Genomic DNA, 27302 nt, shown 5'->3' with positions numbered 1-27302 from the left:
GCGCCCGGCTTTGGAACGCGTACAACGCGCCTCGTATGTCGGGCTACGGCCGATGCTTTGAGTATGAGGGCGCCAAAGGCGCCCGGCTTTGGTAAGCGTATAGCGTGTCACGTACGTCGGGCTACGCCTGACCCTTTTAGTGTGGGGGCGTCTTTGGCGCCTGGCTTTGGACCGAGTGCATATACTTGGACAAGTTGCAGGAAGCGCACATCTTTCTTACGCTCTGAGCCGTAGGCCCTACGTGGAGCTCACCCTTCGGCCTTAAAAAAAATGTCATCAAAATTCAAAAATTCAAATTCAAAATTCAAAATTCAAAATTATTTATTTGGTATCTAGGTGGATTTATACAATAATTTGTGGTGGATACCTCCTGTTAAGTATAGCAATACTTGTGTTAGGAGGTACCGCTCCTTCCAAACGGAGTGATTCAGGTTTAATACCAGATACATATTATAATTGGTACATAGTTGTTATTTTTACAATAACTATAACTATACCTATAGCTAATTCATATAAGTATTTTATTTTATTTTTTTATTCTATTTTTACAATTCAATATTCAGAGATTTATAATAAATTATACATACAGGGAAAAATATTGTTCAAGTTAGTTTGTTATAATTACAATTACAAATTCATAATTTAAATTTTTAATTTATAATTACAATCAAGAATTAATTCGTAGGTATACTTTATTCTTATACTATTTTACTAACTCTAGTCTTAAATAGGGTGTAAGTTTGTGTGTGTGTCTCTCTCGGTGTGTGTGTGTGTGTGTGTGTGTGTGTGTGTGTGTGTGTGTGTGTGTGTGTGTGTGTGTGTGTGTGTGTTTTTGTGTGTGCATTTATGTTTATCATTTAAGGCATTAAGCCTTAAGAAGCGATTCAGTCTCATCATAGGTAAGTGTCAGTAACCATTCTGTGATTTTTCTTTTACAATTTATCCGTTGCATTGGATAGATGTTGAGAGCTTTGTTAATTTTATTATACATCTGTGATGATATTGCATTAAATTGTCTTTTAGCAAATAAAGATTTTGTTGGCCATTTAGGGGCTACTGCGTGACTTCGCCTACGATTTAATAGGGATGGATTAAAATTTAATGTCTTATGCAGTTTTAGTACAGTGAGAAGCACATATAATTTTCTCATGCTCAGGATATCACTCTTTTTATATAAATCACTAGTTGGATATTTTCTAGGGAGTTTATGCATGACCTTAAGCAACGACCTCTGTCCTCTCTCAACCTGCAAGAATTTTGTTTTTGTAGCTCCACCCCAGGCGACAATACAATAGCTCATTACATTACTGACTGCGCAAGCGCATTGTATAATTTTTCCAGCAATTTTTTGTCGGCTACATGCCTAAGGATTTTAAATATCCATATAAGTTTTCTTATGCGGTTGTTAATGTACTCAATATGTGGATGCCAGCTCAGTCGCTGGTCTAATATGACCCCGAGGTATTTAATGGATGCCACTTTTGTAAGTTGAGTACATTCACAAGAAGAAGAATATTCATTTTCGTTACAGATATGCATTCTTAATTTAAGATCTGGTTTTGGTTGGGTATTTTGGTATTTCGCGAAACACATGAAATTTGTTTTCTCCAGGTTTAATGTGAGGAGGTTTTCTTTAAGCCAGGAGGAAACCTGCCTGAGGCCTTTTTCAGCGTACTCAAAGACCGACTGCCAAGTTTTTGCTTTAAAGACCAATACTGTGTCATCTGCATAGGAATAAGCGCACCCATTGTCAATTTTGATATTTGTGAGTCATCATCATCATAAATGTTAAAATTAAATCAAACCATACGGTTATAATGATACTTTCACGATTTGTTCTGCCAAAGTCGGTGCAGAGTTAGCTTAGACGGACTCTGTATCGTATCGATTAATAAATAGAAGTTATATTTTAAACTTTTCGATTCCATAAGCGCAATTACGAACATGTTTTAAAAACTATGAGTAGTATGTAGTATGTACCTACCTAATATAATATAATTATATTTTTTTATGATCAGCGGTCAAACCCTTTCCCTTTATTTTAATAAGTATCCCATTCAATAATAATATTTGGTTTTATGAGATTAGCTTCTCTTAACATATTTTGTCAATTCTTACTTTCTCAAAATGAAACTTAAACCCACATTTTGCATATATAGTATCAATCGGCTTTCAAAGCCCTTCATTTTGATACCCTACTCGATAGGTTTGCACGATATTTTTTTCTAAAGGTTGCGTAATATGGCGTATTAAGTCCGCCATATTGTTTTTATAATGACGTCACATAGCCTATGTTACCCGGGATGACGTAAGGATTCTAATGATGTATCATACGTCTAAATCGGTTAAGGCATTCAGAAGTTAAGGTGGAATAAAGAAACTCACATACATACAAACATGAACGCTGAAAACAATACACTCTTTTCAACTCTTTTGTGTCAGTTAGGTCATACGCGAATCTCGGAATGGAGTACCAGGCGGAGTATATTATTATACCATGGTATGGGTGACGCCAATCTGTCAAGTTGTCAAAATCGTTGGATCAAATTTTAGTTTTGTCAACTATGAACGTCACACGTCTACATAAATAAAAGGTCATTGACCTAGCGTACCAGCTTGACGATCTCACTATGTGTGCATATTTTTGTTTGCATTTAATGAAAATCAGTTTGTATCGGGTTACTGGTGCCACTAATATATTACATATTATAATAAAACTACAAGTAAAATATTTAAACATCTATAATCCCAATAGAGTAGGCAATTCCACACTGGTTGCCTCCGATAGCCAGCCTCACATACCCCCCCTCTCCCCAATCATCCCCCCAAGAGTTCTTGATAATGTAGTAGGGCGGGTTACTGGTCGTGTCGTAACCAACGATTTGCACGGCGTGGTTTAACTCGTCTTCTTTAACCCTGGAAAAAATAACGATTATATTTACCAAAGGTTCATTGCTTCAAATTTGACAGCTAATATAGATGGCACTGTACGGCTCTGTTCATTATATCAATTTACAAATTTCGGTGGTCGCGGTAGGCCTTCTGTCGCAAATCTCGCGCTGCGTACCATTTCTTTTGTTTCCTTCTAATTTCCTGCATGCGTATTATGGATCGTTTTATCCACGTAATAAAATAACTGTCATTTTAAAACTGCGCGATAGAAATGACGGACAACGTTTTATCACGCTGTCACGTAGACTAAAACGACCATCATATCCGTATTGGTTTTACACCCCCTCTGAAGCAGATACTTGTTAGCATTAGACATACTAAACTGTAATTTATATTCAGTGGTATTACTAAACGAAATTAATAAAATCTAGCTTAGATCTAAAATAGGTCCTTGAGGCATTGTACCAAAGATGCTGACGGCATTTCCTCGCTGTATCGCAATGCTGATACGTTGTGCGAGGTAGCCGCTAGCTTTTCGGTAAACTGTAATGTAATTCCGGTATAATTGAAATAACAATAGCTCAGGTGCATTTACTGTTATTGTAACTTACTGGCAATGCCAACTGATGACGCCGCTGTCGTAGCTGAAGAGCAGTTCGGCCCAGACCAGCGCCGTCACTGGGCCGTCGTTCAATGGTTCTACTAACTTCCTTTCATCTTTGTACAATTATTTACTTACCTATATGTCGGACCCTGACACCAGAAAGACGTATTGCAGCGTTATAGTTCATTATTTTAGACGCCTGTATAAAATCGATTAGCAATGTTGAGCTACGTATTATTTGGTTGTAACAAAATAAATAAAGTTGTGTAGAGAGTAACTCCGTCTATTGGCGCATTGTTGAAATAAAGTTGCGTAGAGAGTAACGCCATCTATTGGCGTGTTGTTGAACTGAGATGACAGGTAGAAGGCTTTGGAACGTCGAGAGGTTTCTCTCGAGTGAGCGTAGGCACGAGTTGGCGTTTTTGTCGGTATGTTGGTAGACTGGTCGAGCAGGTTTGCCAACTTGACTGAGGCGGGAGAGGCTCCGCCGCTGGTAGTTCTTCTTGATCGGACCGCGCTAGAGATCGGACGTACTCGTTAGCCAACCTCGTGCCTAACTCGCCACGTTCCTGAAGGCTTATACCTGAAGGATTATTCTGATAGCTTATAGAACCCCGCGTTCTTTAATCATTTAGCTAAGTGTTTTATTTCAAGTGTTATTTTGATTTCTTATGTTTCATTAGAAGCTTACTTTTGTGAAATAAAGAAAGGATGTGTGATGTGTTGTTTTGAAAAGATGTGTCCCGCTGAGTTTGTTGCCGGTCCCATATAGGGCTAAATCTTCTCAGGTCAGAGGTGTACGGTTGGAGCCGGCCTAGTTTGAATTGAATAAAGATTTAAACGGTTTCATGTGATCTTTTTATTTTCAATTTTTAATCAGATAACCTCCTAAGGGGTCATCCATTAATTACGTCACACGAATATCTAGATTTTTTGACCCCTCCCCTCCCCCCCCTTGTCACATTTGGTCACATTTGGCAAACCCCTCCCCTCTAGTGTGACGTCACATTTTTTCTACGAAATCGCCAAATCGAATTAAGTAAGTACCTAAGTATTATTAATATTTTATCAAAATATTTTTGACGATATAAATATTAGTAATTTTATAACCCAAAACTGCTTAGGAAAGAAAATTAAAAGAATAAAAACGATTATCGTTTTAAAAAGTTGTTATTTAAATATACAGCGAATAAAATAATTCAAAAAAAAAATTCGGTTACTGATGAAGTTAAAGTGACGTCACAAAGTTTGTGTCTCCCCCCTCCCCCATGTCACAATATGTCACATTTTCTTGACCCCCTCCCTCTCCCTAAACGTGTGAAGTAATTATCGGATGACCCCTAATAGCGATTAGTTCTTTTTTTTAAACATTTAGTACTGAAGTATAGTAGGCACTAGTATGGTTAACGAGTCCTAATGTTTATTTCATGCACTGGTAGTAATGGTAGCATACTGGTTTAGCTGTGAAGTAATACATTATCGTACTACCCCCACGCGTCCACCGCCTTTGAGACCATCGGGTTTCGACATCAGCAAGTGGGATGGATGCAGAGTTTCATGTATTGCTTACACAGCCACCTGGGAGTGTGGTGTATTTCCATGTATTTCTGGTGACCTACATTCCATAATCTGGACACGTGGTAATGGTAAGCTCACGTGTCTAACCTTGATTGAAAGGTGAGTGTAATTCATTGTTATTTGGTGAGAATTATTGTGAAATTGTGAATAAAATTGTGATTGAGGCAGTCGAGCATAGCGGTCGTTACGTGACGTCATCTCTGGGATCGTTACGTTTCTTTGTAATTAATTTTTGTAATCCATTTAAATCGAAGCGATCTTGAGTTATTTTGATTTGAAATCCATACTGTTAATTAAAACCGAGTATTAGCTATTACAACGTGATATTATTTCATCGCTTACTTGTGAATTTACCCTCAATAATTCATTTTTCATGAAAATACAATTCATTTTTATAATCCATTTAAATCTAAGTGATCTTGAATTATTTTGATGTGCAATCCATCTTGTTAATTACAATCAAATATCGGCTATCACGACGTGATATTATTTTATCGCTCACTTGTGAATCTACCCCCAATAATTGTTTTTTTTTATGAAGATACAATTAATTTTTATAATCCATTTAAATCTAAGTGATCTTGAATTATTTTGATGTGAAATCCATCTTGTTAATTACAACCAAATATCGGCTATCATGACGTGATATTATTTCATCGCTCACTTGTGCTTCTACCCTCAAAAATATATATTTTTTTAAATACAATGCACCGTTAGAAATTGATTCTGTAATTCCTCCTGTAATCCTGTTTAGTAATTAGTAAAATTGCTACAAATTATTGCCCGTAATGCCGTGATAGATCACAAATCGTGCATACTATGAAAGCATGAGCTACGCATATGAAAATTAATGTTACAGTGTCCTGCAGCCAGAGCCGAGCGAACTTGCAGACACCATTACGCCCGTGACACAGAAGCAGCTGTGCAGTATCATCTGTGCTGGAGATTTGGAAATAAAAGGACAGGTTTCGTTCCAATTGTTTATTAGTGAATTTTATTTTCAGTGTAATGGCGAAGCATAACAGTCTAACGTAACTAATTAGCTGTCACTGTTCGTATTGGCCCATTTTACCGTGTTACTTATTTTTGGAACACATGTTTGTTTGTTCATAGAATGAAATAAAACGCACTCATTGAAGTTTAAATTTTATTCTGAGATTTTTGAAGTCCCGTATACATTGGAAACATATTTTTTTTGTCTGCTACATTGCATTTAATAAACCTTTGAGTTTATCCTGCTTACATGATAAACCTGATGCCGTGCTAATGATGATTTCAGTAACAGCCAGCTATGTTAAACTACATCGTGCATCTCGCCATCTGCCGCAGCAACGGCAACTGCAAGGCGGAAAGCATCAGCCTTCGTGCTTGGGTTGGACTTCACCACCACCTTTGACTGGGACGCGTGCATCATGCTTTATTAATCTGGTGAGCAGTTCCCATTTTGTTGGGATTATTTTGAGAGGATTTACTTCTGCATAGAAGTTTTGAGCGAGTGTCTGTTGTTAAAGCTAAAGTATAAAGCTGAGTTTCTGTTGTTAAAGCTAAAATAGAAAGCTGAGTTTCTTTTGTTAAAGCTAAAGTAGAAAGCTATCTTTAGTGATTTTGATCAGTGATGTTCAGTTTCAGTTGATCAGTTGACGCTGATAGTACCAATGGTTCTGAGTAACATGATTTAAAGAACCGTTTTTATTTTCTTTTTGGAATTCACTCTTAACATTGTTTTTGCTTTCGATGGACTGAAAGCTTGTACTTGCGAAGGACTGAAAGTACGCCCGATGGACTGGGCACTACTGTTTTGCTTTCGATGGACTGAAGGCAAGCCCGATGGACTGATGGGCACTACTGTTTTGCTTTCGATGGACTGAAGGCACGCCCGATGGACTGGGCACTACTGTTTTGCTTTCGATGGACTGAAGGCACGCCCGATGGACTGGGCACTAATGTTTTGCTTTAGATGGACTGGGTATTGTTTAGTGACCGCATCAGAAGTGCCGGAGCATGTAAGAGGTGCACGTGGTCTGCTTTTTATGTGCAGAATGCTCTTTGCAAGGAGTAGCACTTACGCGGCTGAGATGGTTACTTCTGACGAGGGTCTGGTATCTGCCGAAGGACTGGCAATGCACCGAAGGACTGGTGTTATTTTGTTAAAAATGAATTCCCGTTGATGTACTGTGTTCATATGAGTAAAATTGGCATTATTAAGTCAGAGTGCTATTTATTTTAAGATGTCCTACAATGATTATTATCACATTTGACCAAAATATTTTTTTTTAATGCCAGATAATTTCCCCGTAAATTAATATTGATGACAATAGTAGTGATACTGTCGAGCAATGAATTAGAGCTGTTGTGATTTGTGTTTTTGATGTTTGAGATTGTTCTGTTTTCACATAAATTTGCGAGTATCCGCCAGATGGAGGCGATGATTAATGGAGTGTATCCGCTAGATAGCGGCGATGATTACTGATTATTTTTATGAAGTCGTTGCTCGATGGACTATTTTTGACTAGAGAATTGAGGATTGTTAAAGTAATTTTGAACAATCATTTTTTCTGGTTGGATTGATAACAAAGTTTGATTTTAATAGTAATTTGAGAGAGACCCAAATTGTTGGTCAGGAATGACCGAGCGATGAGATACTGTGCTGAGTATTTTGTTACAGAATCAAATGCATACACCCACACACGAGGACGTGTGTAGCGCAGGACGGCCGTGTCGGACCCTGACACCAGAAAGACGTATTGCAGCGTTATAGTTCATTATTTTAGACGCCTGTATAAAATCGATTAGCAATGTTGAGCTACGTATTATTTGGTTGTAACAAAATAAATAAAGTTGTGTAGAGAGTAACTCCGTCTATTGGCGCATTGTTGAAATAAAGTTGCGTAGAGAGTAACGCCATCTATTGGCGTGTTGTTGAACTGAGATGACAGGTAGAAGGCTTTGGAACGTCGAGAGGTTTCTCTCGAGTGAGCGTAGGCACGAGTTGGCGTTTTTGTCGGTATGTTGGTAGACTGGTCGAGCAGGTTTGCCAACTTGGCTGAGGCGGGAGCGGAGAGGCTCCGCCGCTGGTAGTTCTTCTTGATCGGACCGCGCTAGAGATCGGACGTACTCGTTAGCCAACCTCGTGCCTAACTCGCCACGTTCCTGAAGGCTTATACCTGAAGGATTATTCTGATAGCTTATAGAACCCCGCGTTCTTTAATCATTTAGCTAAGTGTTTTATTTCAAGTGTTATTTTGATTTCTTATGTTTCATTAGAAGCTTACTTTTGTGAAATAAAGAAAGGATGTGTGATGTGTTGTTTTGAAAAGATGTGTCCCGCTGAGTTTGTTGCCGGTCCCATATAGGGCTAAATCTTCTCAGGTCAGAGGTGTACGGTTGGAGCCGGCCTAGTTTGAATTGAATAAAGATTTAAATGGTTTCATGTGATCTTTTTATTTTCAATTTTTAATCAGATAACCTCCTAATAGCGATTAGTTCTTTTTTAGGGTTCCGTACCCAAAGGGTAAAAACGGGACCCTATTACTAAGACTCCGCTGTCCGTCCGTCCGTCCGTCCGTCTGTCACCAGGCTGTATCTCATGAACCGAGCAAGCTAGGCAGTTGAATTTTTCACAGATGTGTTTCTGTTGCCGCTATAACAACAAATACTAAAAAGTACGGAACCTTCGGTGGGCGAGTCCGACTCGCACTTGTCCGGTTTTTTTTTAAACATTTAGTACAGAAGTATAGTGCACCTTTGAAGGAGAGTAGCGACACCTCCCGCCGATATGCGGTGCGTTTCACCAGAGTTGGGAGAAGAATCCCGGCCGTGTCGCACAAGCTAGCCAAGTCAGCCAAACTCGTACACGTCATGGGTCCGAAGGTATACAATCATCTACCCAACGAAATAGTGAATTCACCCAGCAACACAATCTACAAAACAAAACTAAAGAATTGGCTAATCGAGCAGGCTTTCTACGACCATAAAGAATTCTACGGTTGTGATTTTACGAAATCGAATATATAATACATATATATATAGCGTACAGTACTCTGCGTGTATTAGTACAACTATCAAATATGTACCAATGTTTAAATCCACTGCACTTTGTAATAGTGTTAGTTATGTTTTATATCTTCCTATTAGAGATAGGCAATAACTATGACTTGTAATTTTTAATTATTAATAAATTGATTATGATTATGATTATGTAGGCACTAGTATGGTTAACGAGTCCTAATGTTTATTTCATGCACTGGTAGTAATGGTAGCATACTGGTCTAGCTGTGAAGTAATACATTATCGTACTACCCCCACGCGCCCACCGCCTTTAGGACCATCAGTATTCGACATATATAAATATTGTAACTTACTGGCAATGCCAACTGATGACGCCGCTGTCGTAGCTGAAGAGCAGTTCGGCCCAGACCAGCGCCGTCACTGGGCCGTCGTTCAACGCTTCTACTAACTTCCTTTCATCTTCATACATTTCACTGAAATTATTTATATTTATTAAAAACTAGCGTCCCGCCCCGGCTTCTCACGGGTTAACAAATTATCCTGAATATTCCTCAAGAATCACTCTATTAATAGGTGAAAACCGCATGAAAATCCGTTCGAAGTTTTTGAATTCGTGAGTGACACCGCTAAACTAAATAGTAAAATTTTTAGTGCCCGTAAGGCCCGTCCCAATAGTTGTTAACAATTTAGCTCCTCCACTTTCGTATAAGTACTTTACCACTCATTGTTAAAGCTCTTCAAACTAATAACTCCAGGGATATGTTTGCACTTCTCATCAGCATTAGTGAGGGGGTAGTCGACATCCGTTGTTAGCCGTGTGTTTTCGGAGCATAGGAACTCGAATACTTCGAGCAGGGGCCTTCCTCTTCCACACTCTCTTTTGTTTTCTTCGTGGTAATAGGAGCAGTCTATAAGTTGCTGGAAACGAAATTAATTTGGTATTAAGCACAACCGTCTGCTAACTATCCCCCCAAGACTATCATTTTCGGTGATTTTTCCCACTTTTACTTTATTTCTAAGCATTGCCGAAGAAAAGAAAGTTGACTAGGACTAGGATTACCTATAGATTAAGGTCATACTTACATCATCCATCATGGTTAAATTTATTTTTTCGCAAATATTAATTGAAACTAATTTATTGTAGACACAGTTCAGAGCCCAGCCGGCGTATTATTGATGGCTTTATCCATGTGATAAAATAACTGTCACTTTTTAACACCGTGGGATAGAAAGTGACGGAGACCGTTTTATCACGCTGTCACGTAGACAAGAACGACCATCATATCCGTACAGGGGGGATCATGGCCCCCCATGACTCGTGGATCCGCCTAAGAGTCTAAGCTATAAGCTTGGTTGGCTTATATGGCTATAACGTTTGATTTTGGACTGTGACCTCACCTGTATGCTCAAGCCATGGTAGCTGTGTCTGCGTATAGCGGCCCTGGACGCCATGACCCCAGCTATGGATACAGCCCAGCATATTTGACAACGCCCCTGGTCTATGACTGGCCCGACTGCGCCCTCTTTTCTCCTGTTAATTAACCAAATCGAAAATCGAAATTTTGTTTGCCGTTCCTATCGCTGTGTAGGACTCTAGTTAATAATGTAAAACATGGAAGATATTTCAATTAGTTTAAATTACCCCGCAGTCTAAATTGCCCCCCCTGCACCTTACCTCTTTTTAGGGTGGATTCCAAAGTATAATTAGATTTTAATTGGAGTAGGTACAGGAAAAGCTTTGGGAAAACGTTACATATGTGCCTTTTAATAGTACATTGTGTATTAAGGGCGGGAAATAAGAAATTACGAACGAGTGTCAATTTTAAGCCCGACGCGAAGCGAGGGCTTAAAATGTTCACGAGTTCGGAATTTCTTTACCGCCCGTGGCACACACAATGTTTTTCATCACACTTGTAAGGAAAAAAAGGAGAATTAATAAAAACAAACTTCTGTATAAAACACTTTTCCGCCCTAGGGCGAAAATTTCAATTTCCCGCCCGCAAGCCCTACGTGTAAATAAGTGTTTTTCATCACACTTGCTCGGAAAAGATTTTTTCCGCCCTAGGGCGAAAAATTCAATTTCCCGCCCGCAAGCCCTACGTGTAAATACATCTTTTCCGAGCAAGTGTGATGAAAAATATTTTTTCCTGTTCGTTACGGCCATGTTACGGCACACACACTTTACCAGACCCGTAACAATTAAATGGGTTATATTTCTTTGTCCATTATTTGTCCCCTTTCCCGTCTTTATAAAGGAACTTGTTTCAGTACCTATTCCGCTAACCCATGAGACCGATCGCAGAGACGTGTTTTAACGTAATACATACCTATTTACCTACAGTCAAGTGTGAAAGAGTAACACACATTTTACTCAAAAATTTATATCCCATAGCTCTTATGTCGCCGAATGAAGAACTAAGATATACAATATACATATTTATGAGTAAGTTGTATGCACTTGATTAAAAAGGACATAATCTACAGAGATAAAGGGATCTTTTTTGTATTTTTCCAACTCCCGTTCTAAAATGCCATTTTGTCCTGGCTGATCCACTAAGTGACTAAGTCGATCGCTAAGAACTTCAACGTCAAATAGGACTTACCAATCCAATTTTTTCCGTACGATTCCATCATTGTTATTCATCCCTTTCCCTCTCTTTCCAAAGCTCCGTTTTTTTCTAGCCGGCAACCGTTTTCTGATTATCCCATCATTGGTCTTTGCAAAGTTCCATATTTTAGCTGACCCGCGAGAATCGCAGGAACGTTGCCTTGAATCACAGCGCCTTCCGAGCTCAGGCGACAGCATTTGCTGCAACTCCTGCTTGGACCAGTCTGAGAACTTGGTGACGCCGAACACGGCGTCGTTTCTGCCGTCGTTCAATCTCTCTATTTCTCTGAGGTGTTTCTGGAACACATTTTAATTCAGAACAGAAGTTATAGCAAGGGGAGACTGGGTAGACTTGATCTCCTAAATTATAAAGTTAATATTACATTTTAAATAGATCTAAAATAGCGATTCTAACACAACAACGTTGTCAAAATCAGAACATTATAGCGATTGGTTCCTTTTAGGATAGTTTTAATCATGGTTTTATAATTTAGATGGCCAAATCTCCCCTATGTTTATCTAAGTCGGTTTAGGCCCATGTCTACAGATTCCCAATTCTACAGATTCTCTAATTTACAGATTCCCAATTTAACAGATAACCAATTATACAGGTTCCCAATTCTACAGATTCTCTAATCTACAGATTCCCAGTTTAACAGATGACCAATTATACAGGTTCCCAATTCTACAGATTCTCTAATCTACAGATTCCCAATTTAACAGATAACCAATTATACAGGTTCCCAATTCTACAGATTCTTAATTCTACAGTTTCTCATCGCTACAGTATCCAAAAGAAAAGGATGAGTTTAGTTTTCCTGGTTCTTACTGACTGACAATTTGGTATGACCAACTATATCTTATCATATTTTTATATTCCCAGAGAAAGGCGCTATTATAATAATATTTATTTATACATAGGGATTCCTATATTTTAGGGATCTCGGAAATGGCTCTAACGATTTCGATAAAATTTATTATAATTATAATATACTATATTAGAGTAAAATTGAAAATCGTATACATGTTTTCAGATATGACCGTGCTAATGCTGTGTTACATTTATTATTGTAGTAGATACATTATTGTCTGAAGTGCTGACAATCTGTAGAATTGGGAATCTGTAGGACTGGAAATCTATTTGACTGGGAATCTGTAAAATTGGGAGTTTGTGGAAATGGGAATCTGAAGAATTGGGAATATGTAGAATTAAGATTCTGTAAAATTGAAATTATGTAGAATTGGGAATCTGTAGAATTGTGAATATGTAGAATTAAGATTCTGTAAAATTGAAATTATGTACAATTGGGAATCTGTAAAATTGAAAATCTGTAGAATTGGGAATCTGTAATAGAAATCTGTAGAACTGGGCCTAAACGCTCTTGATTGTTCAAAAACTGATAGCAAAGTTGCGTTTTGTTCACATGTGAGGCAAAGTAATCCAATGCAAATTTTGAGTTGTTTTCTTATGTTTGCTGGTTGAATTGTCATTTAAATGATCATTTTGAATGATAAATATTTAATAACGTTCATTTGAATTTGATTTGGCTTGATTTTGTTTTGATATCTTACAGTTAATATTTTTTTCGGGTTCGTGTGGTGAAAAATTTTGTTTCACTCGGGGGGCAAATTTTGTGGGACTCCCTCTGGTCGCATAACAGCTTTTGTCATATTTTTAATTGTCATAACACTTTATGCATAAAATTGTAAGTCATAAAAATCTTTAGTCAGAATTATTCCTGAGCATAACTGGGTTTTTGTCATAAATGAGTTTTCATAATTTTTATAGTCATCAATTTAATTCGCATACAATTTTAAGTCATGTGCTTGATATCCATAATTGTTTTTCGTTCGAAGTATTGCAGTGCATAGCATTAATATAGACATAAAAAATTAAGTCATATATTTAGTGTTACAAAGCATGAATAATAAATATGTATGGTTGTGAACAACCTATGAAGCAAATTAATATTAGGTACTTTGGTCATAAATGTCATAATCATAACCACACAAAGATCGTATAAAAGAGGAGATCGAAAGAGAGGAGCCCCCTCCAGTAGGAGAAACGGTTTTATAAAAGAAACTAATCATAATAGGTAGGTTAGGTTCGTTAGGTTTCTTCAGATGCCCGAAGGGCAAACTACGCAGAAATAGGAGCCCCGCGTCCCCGGGCTCCGTCGAATTAAGTGTTTGGACGGAGATTAGGGAAAAGGTTATTTTTCGAGGAGCTGTTGAGAGGCTAAAATTAGTTTCTTAAATTATTTATGTAAACCATTATGGTTGAAAATGATTATGCTGCAAAACGTTATACGTAAAAACATTATAAGTATAGATAAATATGCTTTTAGCTGGTATGATATTTGATTCATTATAATCAAAACCTATATGCACAAAAAATATATGACAACTGCTGAGTATGTCATCAAATATTATGGCTAAAAATGTATGACACAATATAATATGACTTTTCATTTGTATGCGCAATGGACCCAAATTTTGTTTAACCCTCGTGCTTTGAAACCCTCGCAACGCTCAAGATTCCACTTTTCGAACCACTCGCTACGCTCGTAGTTCAATTATGGAATCTTTCGCTTGCTCGGCTATCAATTTTAGCACGAGCGGTTAAACAACAAATTTGCCCCCTTGTAAAACAAATAACTAATAACATATTGTATTATCTTACCTTAAAATTTCGAAGCCTCTTATGAATTTCATCAGGGCCGTACGATTTATTGAATCTCTTCAAATAATCGGCAAACAATTTCCTCTTCACAAGCTCTCGACCTCTAAATTCAGTTTTAAAATACATGTTGATCACAACATTATCAGGGAGATAGCGATTACGTTCTAGAAGAACTAAAAAGAATAAAATAGAAGCGCACAACACTATTGTTTTAGAGGACATTTTAAAACATGAAACTTTGGATACTGAGTGTAATAAGGCAAAGTCAGGATTTATTTCGGATAATTTCCTGTTGATTAACATGTAGGAAAATTAAATAGGGAATTATTAAATTAATTATATTAATTTACCTACACAATACTTATTTTTAAATGTAAACGGCATTCAACATGTCTACTTTAGGTATTCGTTAGTGTACGTGGTCGCTGTATGTAATGATAATTGGGAATGAAGTAGGTACAGTCAGCGTCATATAGTAGGTAGCATCCAAAGTATTCAAATAGTTCGGTACACCATATTATTTGTATGGCGTACCGAACTATTTGAATACTTTGGATGCTACCTACTATACGACGCTGACTGTAGGTACCCAGGTGAACCTATATTCTCTTACTCAACGACGGATCATGAACTTGCATGAAATATCCGATACATTGCTTACAGGCTCACAGAGTTGGTACCTACAATGAATTCAGTCGATCGACCAAATATCGCAACGTAACGAAAATTACATGCAAGTTCTCGATACGTCTAAATGCGGCTTTAATTATAATTGCACCTTGTTTATTGTGTATAATTTAGTAAAAACTGATTTTATTTATTTCTACGAGTTTATTTGTATGGAGATTCCATACATTTAATGTTTGGGTGTCTGTTAGTGAACTGAGTAGAGTAAAAAAGTAAAAAAATCTTTATATCAATAAAATTTTATTAAAAAACAAAGGCACTACAGGACGGTCCAAAGAAAGGAGTAAATAACTACACTAATATATTTCCACGTAACCAATAAAATCAAGTAACCTCTTTCAGCTCCTATCTGAATGAAATATGGTTTAAATGTCTTGAATATCTATTATATGAGTTATGTACTTATTCTTATTTTATATGGAAAATATAATTGGTAAAAAATCACATACAAGCAATTTATCACCTTTCCTTAACCATAATATCCTTCTGTAATATTTTAGTGAATACACAATGTAATGAACACAGATTATATTAAACATATTGTTTGTTTTATATGTCAATATCAGTCTTATAGTGTAATAAAAACGTTTGTTATAAAATCAAAACATACCAAGAACACAACATATTGCAACAACTAAGATCAATTAAATCTAAATGCGTATAAAAAGCTTATAAACTTAAAATAATAATTTAATGAGGTATAAAATGCCATCCTTGCTTGATCAAGCGAAGCAACGCGGGGCGGAGGATTAAAGAACCTACCATTGCATAAAAGGTAAGCTTACTTAGGCTACGTATTCGAAAAAAAATATTATAAAATTAGAGAATAATAATAAACCTTATAAATTATGACACCCTGTCTCCTTTAAAGTCCCACTAAATGGCAAAAAAAGTATATTGTACCACGTTTAGCATAATTAAGACAATTTGTTAATTTAACAATTATTTTTCGAATTATTGCAAAGTACAAGTGAATAAAAAAAACAACAGCTACTTACCTACCGGAAAGTTTCAACGAGTTTTAGCTGCCTACGTTATTCAGTCTATTTTTACATATCATTAACCAAAGATACCTCTACATTTGATGATAAAAGCTCCTTTTAATATAAGGAGTTGCTAAAACTACCTTAATGAAATAAATATAGGCACTTCCTAGTTAGCTTTAAAGTAAACAAAACAATAGGTAATTATATAAATGTGCTAAGAGCCAAGAAAACGAATCATTTCGTAAAAACCATTCGGTGATCCGATTTTTACAATTTAACGACACTTTTAAAGACTCACATTTATAGACGGGTCTAACGCGTATTTTATTCAATTACCTTGATTAATATGTGTTCAAAACGCGAAAGTTTAAAATATTATATTTTTAAAGACTTACCATACTGTTCTACCTTAGGGATGGCCAGTGAGCGCCATAAGCATTGAGTAAGAAGTGCATATACTTGGAAAATTCGACCTATGCCGCTGTGGTCGGGTGGCCGAATGGCACAGGCACCTGCCGCGATAGCAGAGGACGCTGGTTCGATTCCAGCCTGGGGCACTGGAGGCCTTGGTCACTTTTTCATAGTATATGACATTTATTTCAGTTTTTAGGGTTCCGTACCCAAAGGGTAAAACGGGACCCTATTACTAAGACTTCGCTGTCCGTCCGTCCGTCCGTCTGTCACCAGGCTGTATCTCACGAACCGTGATAGCTAGACAGTTGAAATTTTCACAGATGATGTATTTCTGTTGCCGCTATAACAACAAATACTAAAAACAGAATAAAATAAAGATTTAAATGGGGCTCCCATACAACAAACGTGATTTTTGACCAAAGTTAAGCAACGTCGGGAGTGGTCAGTACTTGGATGGGTGACCGTTTTTTTTTGCTTTTTTTTCGTTTTTTTTTTGCATTATGGTACGGAACCCTTCGTGCGCGAGTCCGACTCGCACTTGCCCGGTTTTTTAAAGACTTCAACGCGGCAGAGGTTAGTATTAGTGACTGGTGGTAAAATAAAGTGATCTTCTTAACCTTTTGAACGCCGCGCGTATCGTGCGCGCAGCGTCACCGTGAACCTTGCTTGAATGCACGAAGGTGGATATTGGGCTGTAGCCGCGCGCAGATGTTGACGATTTTGGAGGTCAAAAGGTTAAAGCACGTCGACGCTAGCCACCTCGTTGGCGAGCCCGCAGACGTTGCCGCCGACGGCGAGGCGCAGGTAGCCGCCGTCGCCGAACTCGCCGCCCCACGAGTTCTTGGCCACGTAGTGCGGCACGTCGCTCGACAGGTCATACCCGACCAGCTCCACCGCGTGGTTTAAGTCGGTCGGGGCGCCACTGAAATATTATGAATACCATTTTTTAACTGACTTCGGAAAGGAGACTTAATTCGTCAGGATGTTTGTTATTTTTCGCCCCAGCAGCTCGAACAAGGGTACTTTGCTCCCTTGTTCGAGCTGCTGAGGTGAAAATGTGGGTGAAAATAATTATTTTTGTTTGTCTCGTTTGAAAACAGTTGGTCCCATTGTTATCAGGTCGATATTTAAATATTGAGATCCTGTTCGAAAACTCTCTTCAAGAAATGAGCACAGATATAGTGATTTGTTTTTTTTACTCCTATAGTTATTTCCTCTCAAGAACGGCTTTGGTGAAGTAAAACTGTTAATTAAGACCATATGGTCTCCGACCATTATTAACACATTCACTGCCAGCGACTCCCTAGGGGAGTTCACTGTCCGTAGGCGCTTTTCGCTACATACGGTTTTTCCCGTGTTATCGGCTACGCTCGTAGCGCGTAGCTCGGGCTGGCACTGAATGTGTTAAGATCTTATAATTAAGACCGATCCTCCGATAATTAAGATAATTAAGAGAAGGTGGTAGAGGTATACCGGGTGTGGCCTGTAATATGAGCAAAAAATTAAACTGTAGGCTGTACTCCTCATACTGACCCACATTTGTTGTGAGCGACTTTTAGAAATAACTTGTGGTTTGATTTTGAATGCACTTTAAAGTTTATTCTAAGACGCAATGTATTGCGAATTTTGTTATGTTTAAGGCGTGACAACTGTGACAAGCAACGTCAATCACAATGATATGGCGTGGCGATGGCGTCCATTGAAGATAATATTTATTTTGTATGAAAAATAGGGACTCTAAATACTTCATAATTTTTCAAAGTTGTTGAACAAAAGTGTCACCGTTTGAGGAGTACAATCTATGTTTTAATTATTTGCTCGTGTTACAGGCCACACCCGGTTATACCTACAATGGCATAATTTTACGTGAAGTATATATTGGAACTCTTCTTCGCGTTTGGTCACAAGACTGATCGGAACAAAAAAAGAATGCTACGATGCTTCCATTTTAGAGTTCGTCGATGCATCTTGTATCTCTCTGAATACTTAGAGAATCTGAACTCACGGGCAATGGTACTGAATGACTCCGCCGAGGTAGTTCTGCCATGTGAGCGCGTTGACCGCCACAGCCACCGGCCCGTGCGTCGCGAGGGCTTCTAGTATCTTGTCTTCAGCGCCCACGAAGCTAAAACAATATCATTATTAGTTCATCATCATCAGGCTATAGTAGTCCACTGCTGGACATAGCCCTCCCCTAAAAAGCGCCATAGCGCGCTGTCCTCAGCTTGCCGCATCCAGCATCTGCCTGCAGTCTTTCGCAGATTGTCATCCCACCTGGTCGGAGAGCGTCCTACACTACGTTTGCCGAGTCGCGGTCTCCACTCAACTCCACTTATTAGTTGCTGATGTTGAACTACGAAATAGGTTTGACTAAGAAAAAGATACAAAAAAGGCGAGAAAACTGGAGTACGTACTCGGTTGGACAACAATACTTTCGATGAGATCTAGTTTCTATTCTGTGTAGGAAGTTGTATGATTTTCCCATGAGGTGGAGCGATTTTTTACTCATTATAGTGGCGTGTATATAGATACACGCCACTATAATGAGTAAAAAATCGCTAATAATAATAATAAGTAGATAGCTACTTACCCCCTTATTCATAAATGCGCTACAAACCTAAATTAGCTAATAATCGTTTGTCTTTATCTGTCATTTTGACTTATGTATTTGTAAGAAAGGAATAAAACATTATTTAACTAAATCAGGCCCGTAAAGTTTTATGAATAAGGGGGTAGGTGTCTAGTGGCGATTTTTCTGCTAGCGACTGGCGCTCAACCCTCAAAACTGACGCGTTTCGAATGAACATATTTTAAACTAGTTTTGCGCCTCCCTCGCCCTTTGCGCCTAGAGATCATTCCGCTGACGATAATAATCACATATCTACTTACTCATCACAGGTAAATGTCCTGACCCGCACACCAGTTGCATTCTTGTTCAATCGGCATATGCCGTCCATGAGACGTAGCGGGTATTCCGTGGCTGTTTCGACCGCTGTTTTGGAGATCATAAGCCAGTCGAGGAGTAGGCAGATGTCCCCGCCTTGGCAACCGGCGTTGCCGAGCGTTGCGCAGTCTATGGCTTCCTGAAATTAAGAATAAAAAATGTCGTTTTTTAGGGTTCCGTACCCAAAGGGTAAAAACGGGACCCTATTACTAAGACTCGACTGACCGTCTGTCTGTCTGTCACCAGGCTGTATCTTATGAACCGTGATGATCTCATGATTTTCACAGATGATGTATTTCTGATGCGGCTATAACCGCGGTAACAACAAATACTAAAAAGTACGGAAACCTCGGGGCAAGTCCGACTCGCACTTGTCCGGTTTTTAACAAATATTTTTGATAATGCATGCCACCCACACCACACAGCAAATATTAAGAAATAATAATAGATAAATCCCACTGCTGGGCACAGACCTCTTATTTTGAGAGGGATTGGGTAGGGTAGGGTCAAATATTATAGGCACACCTATTTATATGGGGGCTTTCTCGTGCATTTGTTCTCGGAGAGCGCCATTTAGTGAAAACTGCAGATAAAAATGGCCCAGGGAACTCGTTTTATGAAATTGTTTTTCGTAAACATTGTTCATTAGATCATCTCATTCTATATAGCTATTTCTGATGCTATGTGCCTACAGGCTATTATCTTGGCCCCCCTACATACATATTTGTGCTACCAAGAGCAATATTTTTAGACTAGACTACAATAAACTAAGTCATGAGCATGATGCCTTGTTCAAACTGGTGCATATCGTTTAGCGATCAGGTCAATCACCACTTAACCGACTCAGCGCTATATCAATCATGGTAAGTGGACATCCGCTTTTGGACAAGGGCCCAATATTCGACCCAATGTCCGGTTTCGACTATACGAATACACCATACGAGCTAACTAGGAGTCGAAGTGGTCGCCTTGGTCGAAATCGGCCAGAAGGATCATCATCATCACGAGGAACGAAATTTTAGCCTTGAACATAAGATCATCGTAACAAGAAAAAATTACGCACCTACTCATAGAAGGGCGATAGTCGCCAAGACTCTCTAAATATAGTTAAATGTCTCCGTATTGAAAAATCGCTTTAAGCCCTCTAGCCGACCACAAATCAAAACATGCCAACACAAATGCAATTTCGATTAGTAAAATTAAAGATCGGATAACTTTTTATAGGCTTCTGGGAGGCTATAGGATATTAGGATATTACTATCGCTATATCCAATGCCCTCTGGCTTCGTACCTATTTCCGTAATTTCGGTAATCTAAAACTTCTAAAAGGAGCATGGTAATGGTAGTGCTTACTTAACCGCCAAATGCGTATAAACAGCTACACTCTCAACTGCCCATGGGTGGACCTTATGTATTTGTATTAAGGTTTACGTATGATCAGTTAACAGAGCTGACGATGAGTCAACCTTACTCGTACATTAACAGTATTACCACAGAATAAATATTAGTACCACCGTTCCTACAAAAGTTACAAAACCGAAGTTTGACAGCGATTCAGGGACGAAACATGATATCCCTTTCTAATACACCGTGTTTTTATTGAATTCCGTTAACTTCGGGGTATAGTTAAGTACGTTTATAAGAACTAAATGGCATAGTTAATTTTCAAAAAAAAAAATTTTTTTTGTTTTCTTTTTTGTTTTTTTTTGTTTAAAAAGTAATTAAATGTAGCATATAGCGTTGTTGTAACACGGGCATTACATTTAACTCAACCAAACAATTGAAATCTGTGACATATCAATGTCATTTCGTACATCAATCGACCGAGATTGTACTTAAGTTTAGTAGCAAATGTATGAACTCATTCTAAACACTAATCAATATGTAAGCCGGCCCTAAGGCAAGTGTACACGCTTGTAGAGGCCTTATAGGAAAAAAATAAATTATGGATTATCTCCGAAATGGACTTAATTAGAACATCGGTGTCTTTGAGAAAGTTACTTGATTTAAGCTCAGGAATGCACCCTTGAAATTAACGGAAATCAAAAAAAACACGGTGTATATGGCACTATCCCTTTCAACTATTAGGGTTGGCTTTAGGGTTGTTAAAATTCAAGTCATTATATCTTATCCGTGGTCGTGCACGCAAAAGGACGTCAAGTGGTGTCAACCCTAATAATTGCTCGGAGCAATGCTGAGCCGAACGGAACCGAGTTTGCCCGAAGTCAGGAGTATCTCCCCACTGGTATTACCTGAACGCTGAGCGGCACGAGCTTGCCAGTCTTGATGGCAGCCATAGCTTCGACGATGCCAATAGTGCTGAACGCCCAGCAGGCGCCGCACATGCCCTGGCTCCGAACTGGCCCTATTACGCCTTTTGTTCGCCTGAAATATAACAATAATTCGTATGAACCGAGTGTCGCGCTCGCACTGCTGGGCAAAGGCATCCTCCATCCGCCCATTCCACGTACAGGCATACGTCATACATATAGACATGGAAGCCATAAGTACATAAGTCGATATGTGTGAGAACCTAACTACATGTTCTGTAAAGTAAATTGCCGAGACCTATAAGTTCTTGCCCAACATTAAAACCCTACATTTTGGATAAAAAGCTAGGTAGTAGGTAGATAGATAGACTTTGCGTTCGTCGCGCTAACACTTATATGGTATTAAGCAAATAGAATTCGTAGGTATAATTATTATAGTATTATACGTAGATCCATGAACATTAGCTAATACCTACTAGATATACTCCAAAATTCAATACAAGAGTACAGGTATCCCTAAGATGTTATTTAAGGCATACCTCAAAATAACGTAAAACAACAAGTGTCGAAACTGGTGTACTTTCGTTTGGGCCAAATACCTTTCGCCAAATTTCACTTCCCAACAAACTTATCGCAATAGTTTCATTTCCCAAAGGAACCTTTAGCAAAGTTACACTTCGCATATAATTTATTTGGTCAAATTATCACTTGGTATGATTTTACTTTGTCAAATGTTGTTAGGACAAAAAATTATTTAGCAAACGTTTTTTATTGGCTAATATTATATTCCAAAAAAGCCGTTAAGTGGGTTACGTTAGGTTTGAACTGCGATCCTCACAGAACCGAACAAAAGTGGGTTAGGTTAGGTTAGAACTGCGAGCCTTACAGAAACGAAATGCTACTCGAAAAGTAGGTTTCATTAGGTTCTAACTGTGATCCTCACAGAACCGAACTGCTATCAGAGAAGTGGGTTAGGTTAGGCTAGAACTACGACCCTTACAGAAACGAAATGCTACTAAAACGTGGATGGTTTTACCTCCTTTTCTACATAGTGCACCATCTACAATAATCTTTCACCGGCCCCCATAGAAATCGTTTTTTTTTATTAAAAATTATAATGTTTATGGTTCAACTAATCACATCCGTATGTGTAAAACATAACCAAAATGATAAAATAACCAAGGTCGGGATTAAGTATTTCAAATAAAAGCAAAAATAAAAATATATATTGGTATGTAAATTGTATGCCATGCAATATGCTATGCTTAATTATACATTTGACTAAATAATTTTTGGTAAAATGAAACTTGTCCAAGTAATTATTTGCTAAACAATAACTTGCCAAAAAAGACTATTGCTAACTGAAAAATTGCGATAAGTTGTTTTGCCAAACATTTTTTTGGGAAATGATAATTTGGGAAACATAGTTTGGGATGTGAAACTTTGGGAAACGTTTTTGGCCCATTCGTTAGTAAACCGTCGAAACTCTTCAATATATAATCATCAAACAATCATTTTGTAACCCAATCCGGGCGACTTTTAGAACCTTAAGTGGAGTGATCCGAATCACAACCGGTTTAGATTTTTATAGACCCGTTTCGGAGTTATTTAGCCTTGTTACAATATGTAAAACTATTATAATAATGACACCAATTAACTAGTTTTGACATCTGACGCTGATTCCAATTGATGGCGCCTTCAATATTTTGAGATTTTTGAACATTATACAATAGTTACATGCGGTAATATTTATAATAATATTCATTTATAATCACTGATAATTTCAATAATTACCTATAATACCATCATATCAGAGTCAATTTTCTGAATTACGCAATAGTAAGAACATCGGAAGTGATTCGGAAACACCAGTAGCAACTTGTTAAAATGTGGTCCTTCGAGCCGGATGATTCGAACTACGAATAATTTACCTTGTACAGTCACCTGCAATAATATGTTACACAACGAAGACCGCAAAAATATGTGACACGCTCTTATGGCTCTACAAACAAGATCGTGTCAGATATTGTTGCGGCTTTCGTTGTGTAACATATTATTGTACAGGTGACTGTACGTTACTACATCGATTTTAATGACTACATTATCACATGCGTTTCTTTGCTGAAAGAACCTTTAAACGGTCGTTGTTTAAAAACACAAAAACTTATTTCAAAATTGTTAAAAACCGTCCCCTAAGATTAGGCAAAAAAACTCAACTGTGAATATCTTAGCTAAAGATCTTGATTCTTAAAGATGCCGCCCAAGAACAAAACATAAGTAGAGTCGGACCTCTCTAAGTTTTCATTCCAAGTGGTTCCAGTATGGAGCTTATAGGATATGTACCTATTACCTATGCATTCTTACTGCCAAGTTAGCATGGTCAGAGTACGCACTTAACCCATACCCATAGATAAGACGTTTTCCTCATATAAATTGTATCTTCAATGCCCTCTAGGTATTTAGTAAGTCTGATGACACAGGTTATCTTCTTTATTTGACAAGCGCTTCACTTATACTTCTTATCTGAATCGAAGCAACGAAGTAGTGTTATTTCGCAACGACGGTACCTAATTGTTTATTTATGTCGTGATACTCGCGATTGCATTATAATGGGACGGGTTTTTGAGATATATCATTAGTCACAATCGTATTGCTTGTTCGTACCATCGCGCTCCGCGATTATTGCGCTATTTAGGGTGCTAGCTAAATTGGTTGTTCAATACTCACGCTATAGAACTTCCAATTTTGCAAGAACCCTAAATGGCATAACAATCCCGTGTGGTGTACAGTCGCCATTAGATATATCGGAGCGGCCATGGTATTCACAATATCTGAACGCGCACTCTTATCGCCTTGACAATAGAGGCGTGTTCAGATATTTGTGAGCGCCTTATTGGCTGCTCCAATATATCTGATGGCGACTGTACCTATTAAGGCATTTTTATATACCACGTCGGTGGCAAACAAGCGTACTGCCCGGTTGATTGGGATTTTCTAAAGTTTGGTTGGCCTTATGTAGGTTTTATTAACTACAACTATAAACTAAATTGCATAACATATGAAATAGAATGCAACAGCAAGCTAATTGACTAATTAAACACCAATTATGTAGTGGTTGACTGCTTCTCGTTAATTAGCTACTTAATGATTCTATATCAGAATGTAATAATCATTATCATCTAATAAAAATCAAATGTTGGATAATGAGAAAATAAACATTTACCTAACGCGTCACTGATGTCGTCTAGATAGTTAGATACCCAACTACCAAAGAAGATTGCTATAAAATACATATATCGTGACTACTTTGAAAAAATCTCGTATCTTGTTCTGTCAATCAACAGAAAAATCTGGTACATAACTATGTATGGGATGCATACAGAGTTACTGCATATTATCTTTGAGTAGCAGTGCGAGATACGAGATTTATTCAAAGTAGTGACAATATGTATAATTTATGACAATTATGCATTACTTTTTAACTCGTAACAGACATGTAGGACAATGTGCATTGACATTTTTTTTGTATTGTATATGCCTTGGCATATGGCAAGCAATAAAATAAATAAATATTCTAGAATAATCAGAATATATACCTACTTACGCATTTTTCCTATAGGCAAGTAAAGGTACCTACTCGTCCTACTCTACTGTCATTCCATATCATATCATATGATGTAAATTGTAAACAGTGCCTTGACACTTGAAACCACAATGTTATACTGTCCAAGGTCCTCAACCTTGGAGAACCTTACCACAACTAGTTCAGTAAAATATAGTAAGTAGGTACACTCAGTGGCAGGCATAACTATGTACAGCAGCGGTTCTCAATCTTTTTTTTTGGCGGAACCCTTTTGGAAAGCGAAATACTTGATGGAACCCTACAACAAAACAATAGTTTTAAGAAGTGTGTTTTTTGCATAGTAAAATTTTTCGAGGCGACTAAAGCATAGTGTTCTAAATTCTTGCGGAACCCCTGCAGGGGTGTCGCGGAACCCTAGGGTTCCGCGGAACACACTTAGAGAATGGCTGATGTACAGAAATAAGAAATAACTATGATGAAGAAATAAATACAAAAATATGATGTTATAGGGTGGTAATTTTTTCCATCCTTAGCGTTTCTTTTATTTTTTGCTATTTTTATCTATTGTGACCTTTTTTGCCACTTTTGTGTTATTTCTAGTCAGGATCGCAAGCCCTTTTCATCCATAGGAGGAAAAAAGTGTCCTGAAATTTCCATAAGTACATTTTTCAAACTTTCCTTTTTGTTACCAATATATACAATGTTACATACAAAGTATATGGGGAAATTGTAACACAATAGGAAAAAACCTCTAGGACATTTTTTTATCCCATTAGGATCGAAAGAGCTTGTGATTCTGAGTAGTAACACAAAAGTGGCAAATAAGGTCACAATATATAAAAATGGCAAAAAATAAAAGAAATGCTCATTTAATATGTAAGTGTACCCTATAAAGGGTTAACTAAAATACATTCAATAACTTACCAGTCAACTGTTAACGGTAAACTGCCAGTCGCCCTTTTTGTCCTCACATAAGAAGGCCCTATTTGTTTCAAGTGCTCCATCCGTTGCTGTTCTCTGAACCGGCTCCATGTCTGATTATACTCTCTCGGGGACTTCTTGAGCTGTTCATCGGAGAGATGCAGCTCTCTGTATTCGGTTTTGGACATATCGGAGAGGTGGGTCAGGCCGTACCGGGCCTTTTGGGTGTCAGAGCCACGGGACTGGCTGTTGAGCTGCTCAATTTCTTGTAAGGAGGCCTGCGATTTATTATAACGCTTTAATTATAGTTTACATATCGTAAATAAAATTCTGTAAACAAAACCCAATTGATATGAATATTAAACCAAATTTTGATGCATCCAGTTCTGCCCTAAGCCGAATAGCGCTATCTCATAAGAAAATTCATTGATACTTTAGTTTCTATAGAGAGTTCCATTTTCAAAATCATTTGTTTTTGAGATAACGCTATTTGGCTTGGGAGGGCAGAGTTGGTATGTAAGTAGCTCTTCTATTCACTCATAACACTATGATAAAATTAAAACTGATATTTATAGTAAATAAGAGAAATTCTGCAGTTTTTTCTGTTTCCTTTTAGATTGTTTACAATCAGATTGGAACTGGGTAAATGTACCAAGATAAAACCTTCTGATAACTTACTTTACTCAAGAGTTTGTATTTTAAGATTTTACTAAATAAATATTCAGATGAACTTACCGTAAAGTGCTCAAATCTCGTTGCGTACTCTTCTGGGTTATTTTTATAAGTTTTATTAAACTTTTGTATGTATTCATCAAACATTAATTGCAACTGTTGTTTACTATTGCCCGACTTATAGGAAAGAGGAATCACGATAAATAATAAACTAAACATAGCTACGATCAATAAAATATTCCACCACTTCATTTTCAATTACTTATTCTATTTTAATTAAATTAAGACGAAACACTACAAAACCGAGCGCCTACCACCTACACAAGTACATAAACAACTTGGCACTTGCGGTGAACTTCACGACGTAGAAGTTTCAAGTTCACCCAATTGACAGTTAGTTTTGGTGTTGCTAGTGTCATAAATATAAAATCCCTTAAACATAAAAATCCCGA

General features: G+C 37.7%; 2 protein-coding genes and 1 long non-coding RNA gene across 3 annotated transcripts in view; 1 reads left to right on the top strand and 2 right to left on the bottom strand.

Moving 5' to 3' along the window:
* The window catches only part of LOC134794986 (uncharacterized), a 207723-nt gene that overhangs the window by 57615 nt on the left and 122806 nt on the right, over positions 1-27302 (top strand). The window lies entirely within an intron of this gene.
* LOC134795155 (uncharacterized) lies at positions 2707-14644 on the bottom strand. Its single transcript, XM_063766986.1, has 7 exons — positions 14374-14644; positions 11686-11987; positions 10481-10613; positions 9801-10000; positions 9436-9555; positions 3504-3617; positions 2707-2916 (listed from the first exon to the last, which is right to left on the bottom strand). The coding sequence occupies exons 1-7, from the start codon at positions 14593-14595 to the stop codon at positions 2733-2735; spliced, it is 1275 nt and encodes a 424-aa protein (XP_063623056.1). The 5' UTR covers positions 14596-14644; the 3' UTR covers positions 2707-2732.
* LOC134794923 (cathepsin O-like) lies at positions 15284-27184 on the bottom strand. Its single transcript, XM_063766780.1, has 6 exons — positions 26914-27184; positions 26182-26456; positions 21657-21789; positions 19350-19543; positions 18466-18585; positions 15284-17382 (listed from the first exon to the last, which is right to left on the bottom strand). The coding sequence occupies exons 1-6, from the start codon at positions 27100-27102 to the stop codon at positions 17196-17198; spliced, it is 1098 nt and encodes a 365-aa protein (XP_063622850.1). The 5' UTR covers positions 27103-27184; the 3' UTR covers positions 15284-17195.

The sequence above is a fragment of the Cydia splendana genome, chromosome 11 (genome assembly GCF_910591565.1).
Source record: "Cydia splendana chromosome 11, ilCydSple1.2, whole genome shotgun sequence".
Taxonomy (NCBI): Eukaryota; Metazoa; Arthropoda; class Insecta; order Lepidoptera; family Tortricidae; genus Cydia; species Cydia splendana.
The sequence above is the reverse complement of the archived record's forward strand: the minus strand, read 5'-3'. Positions and strand labels throughout refer to the sequence as shown.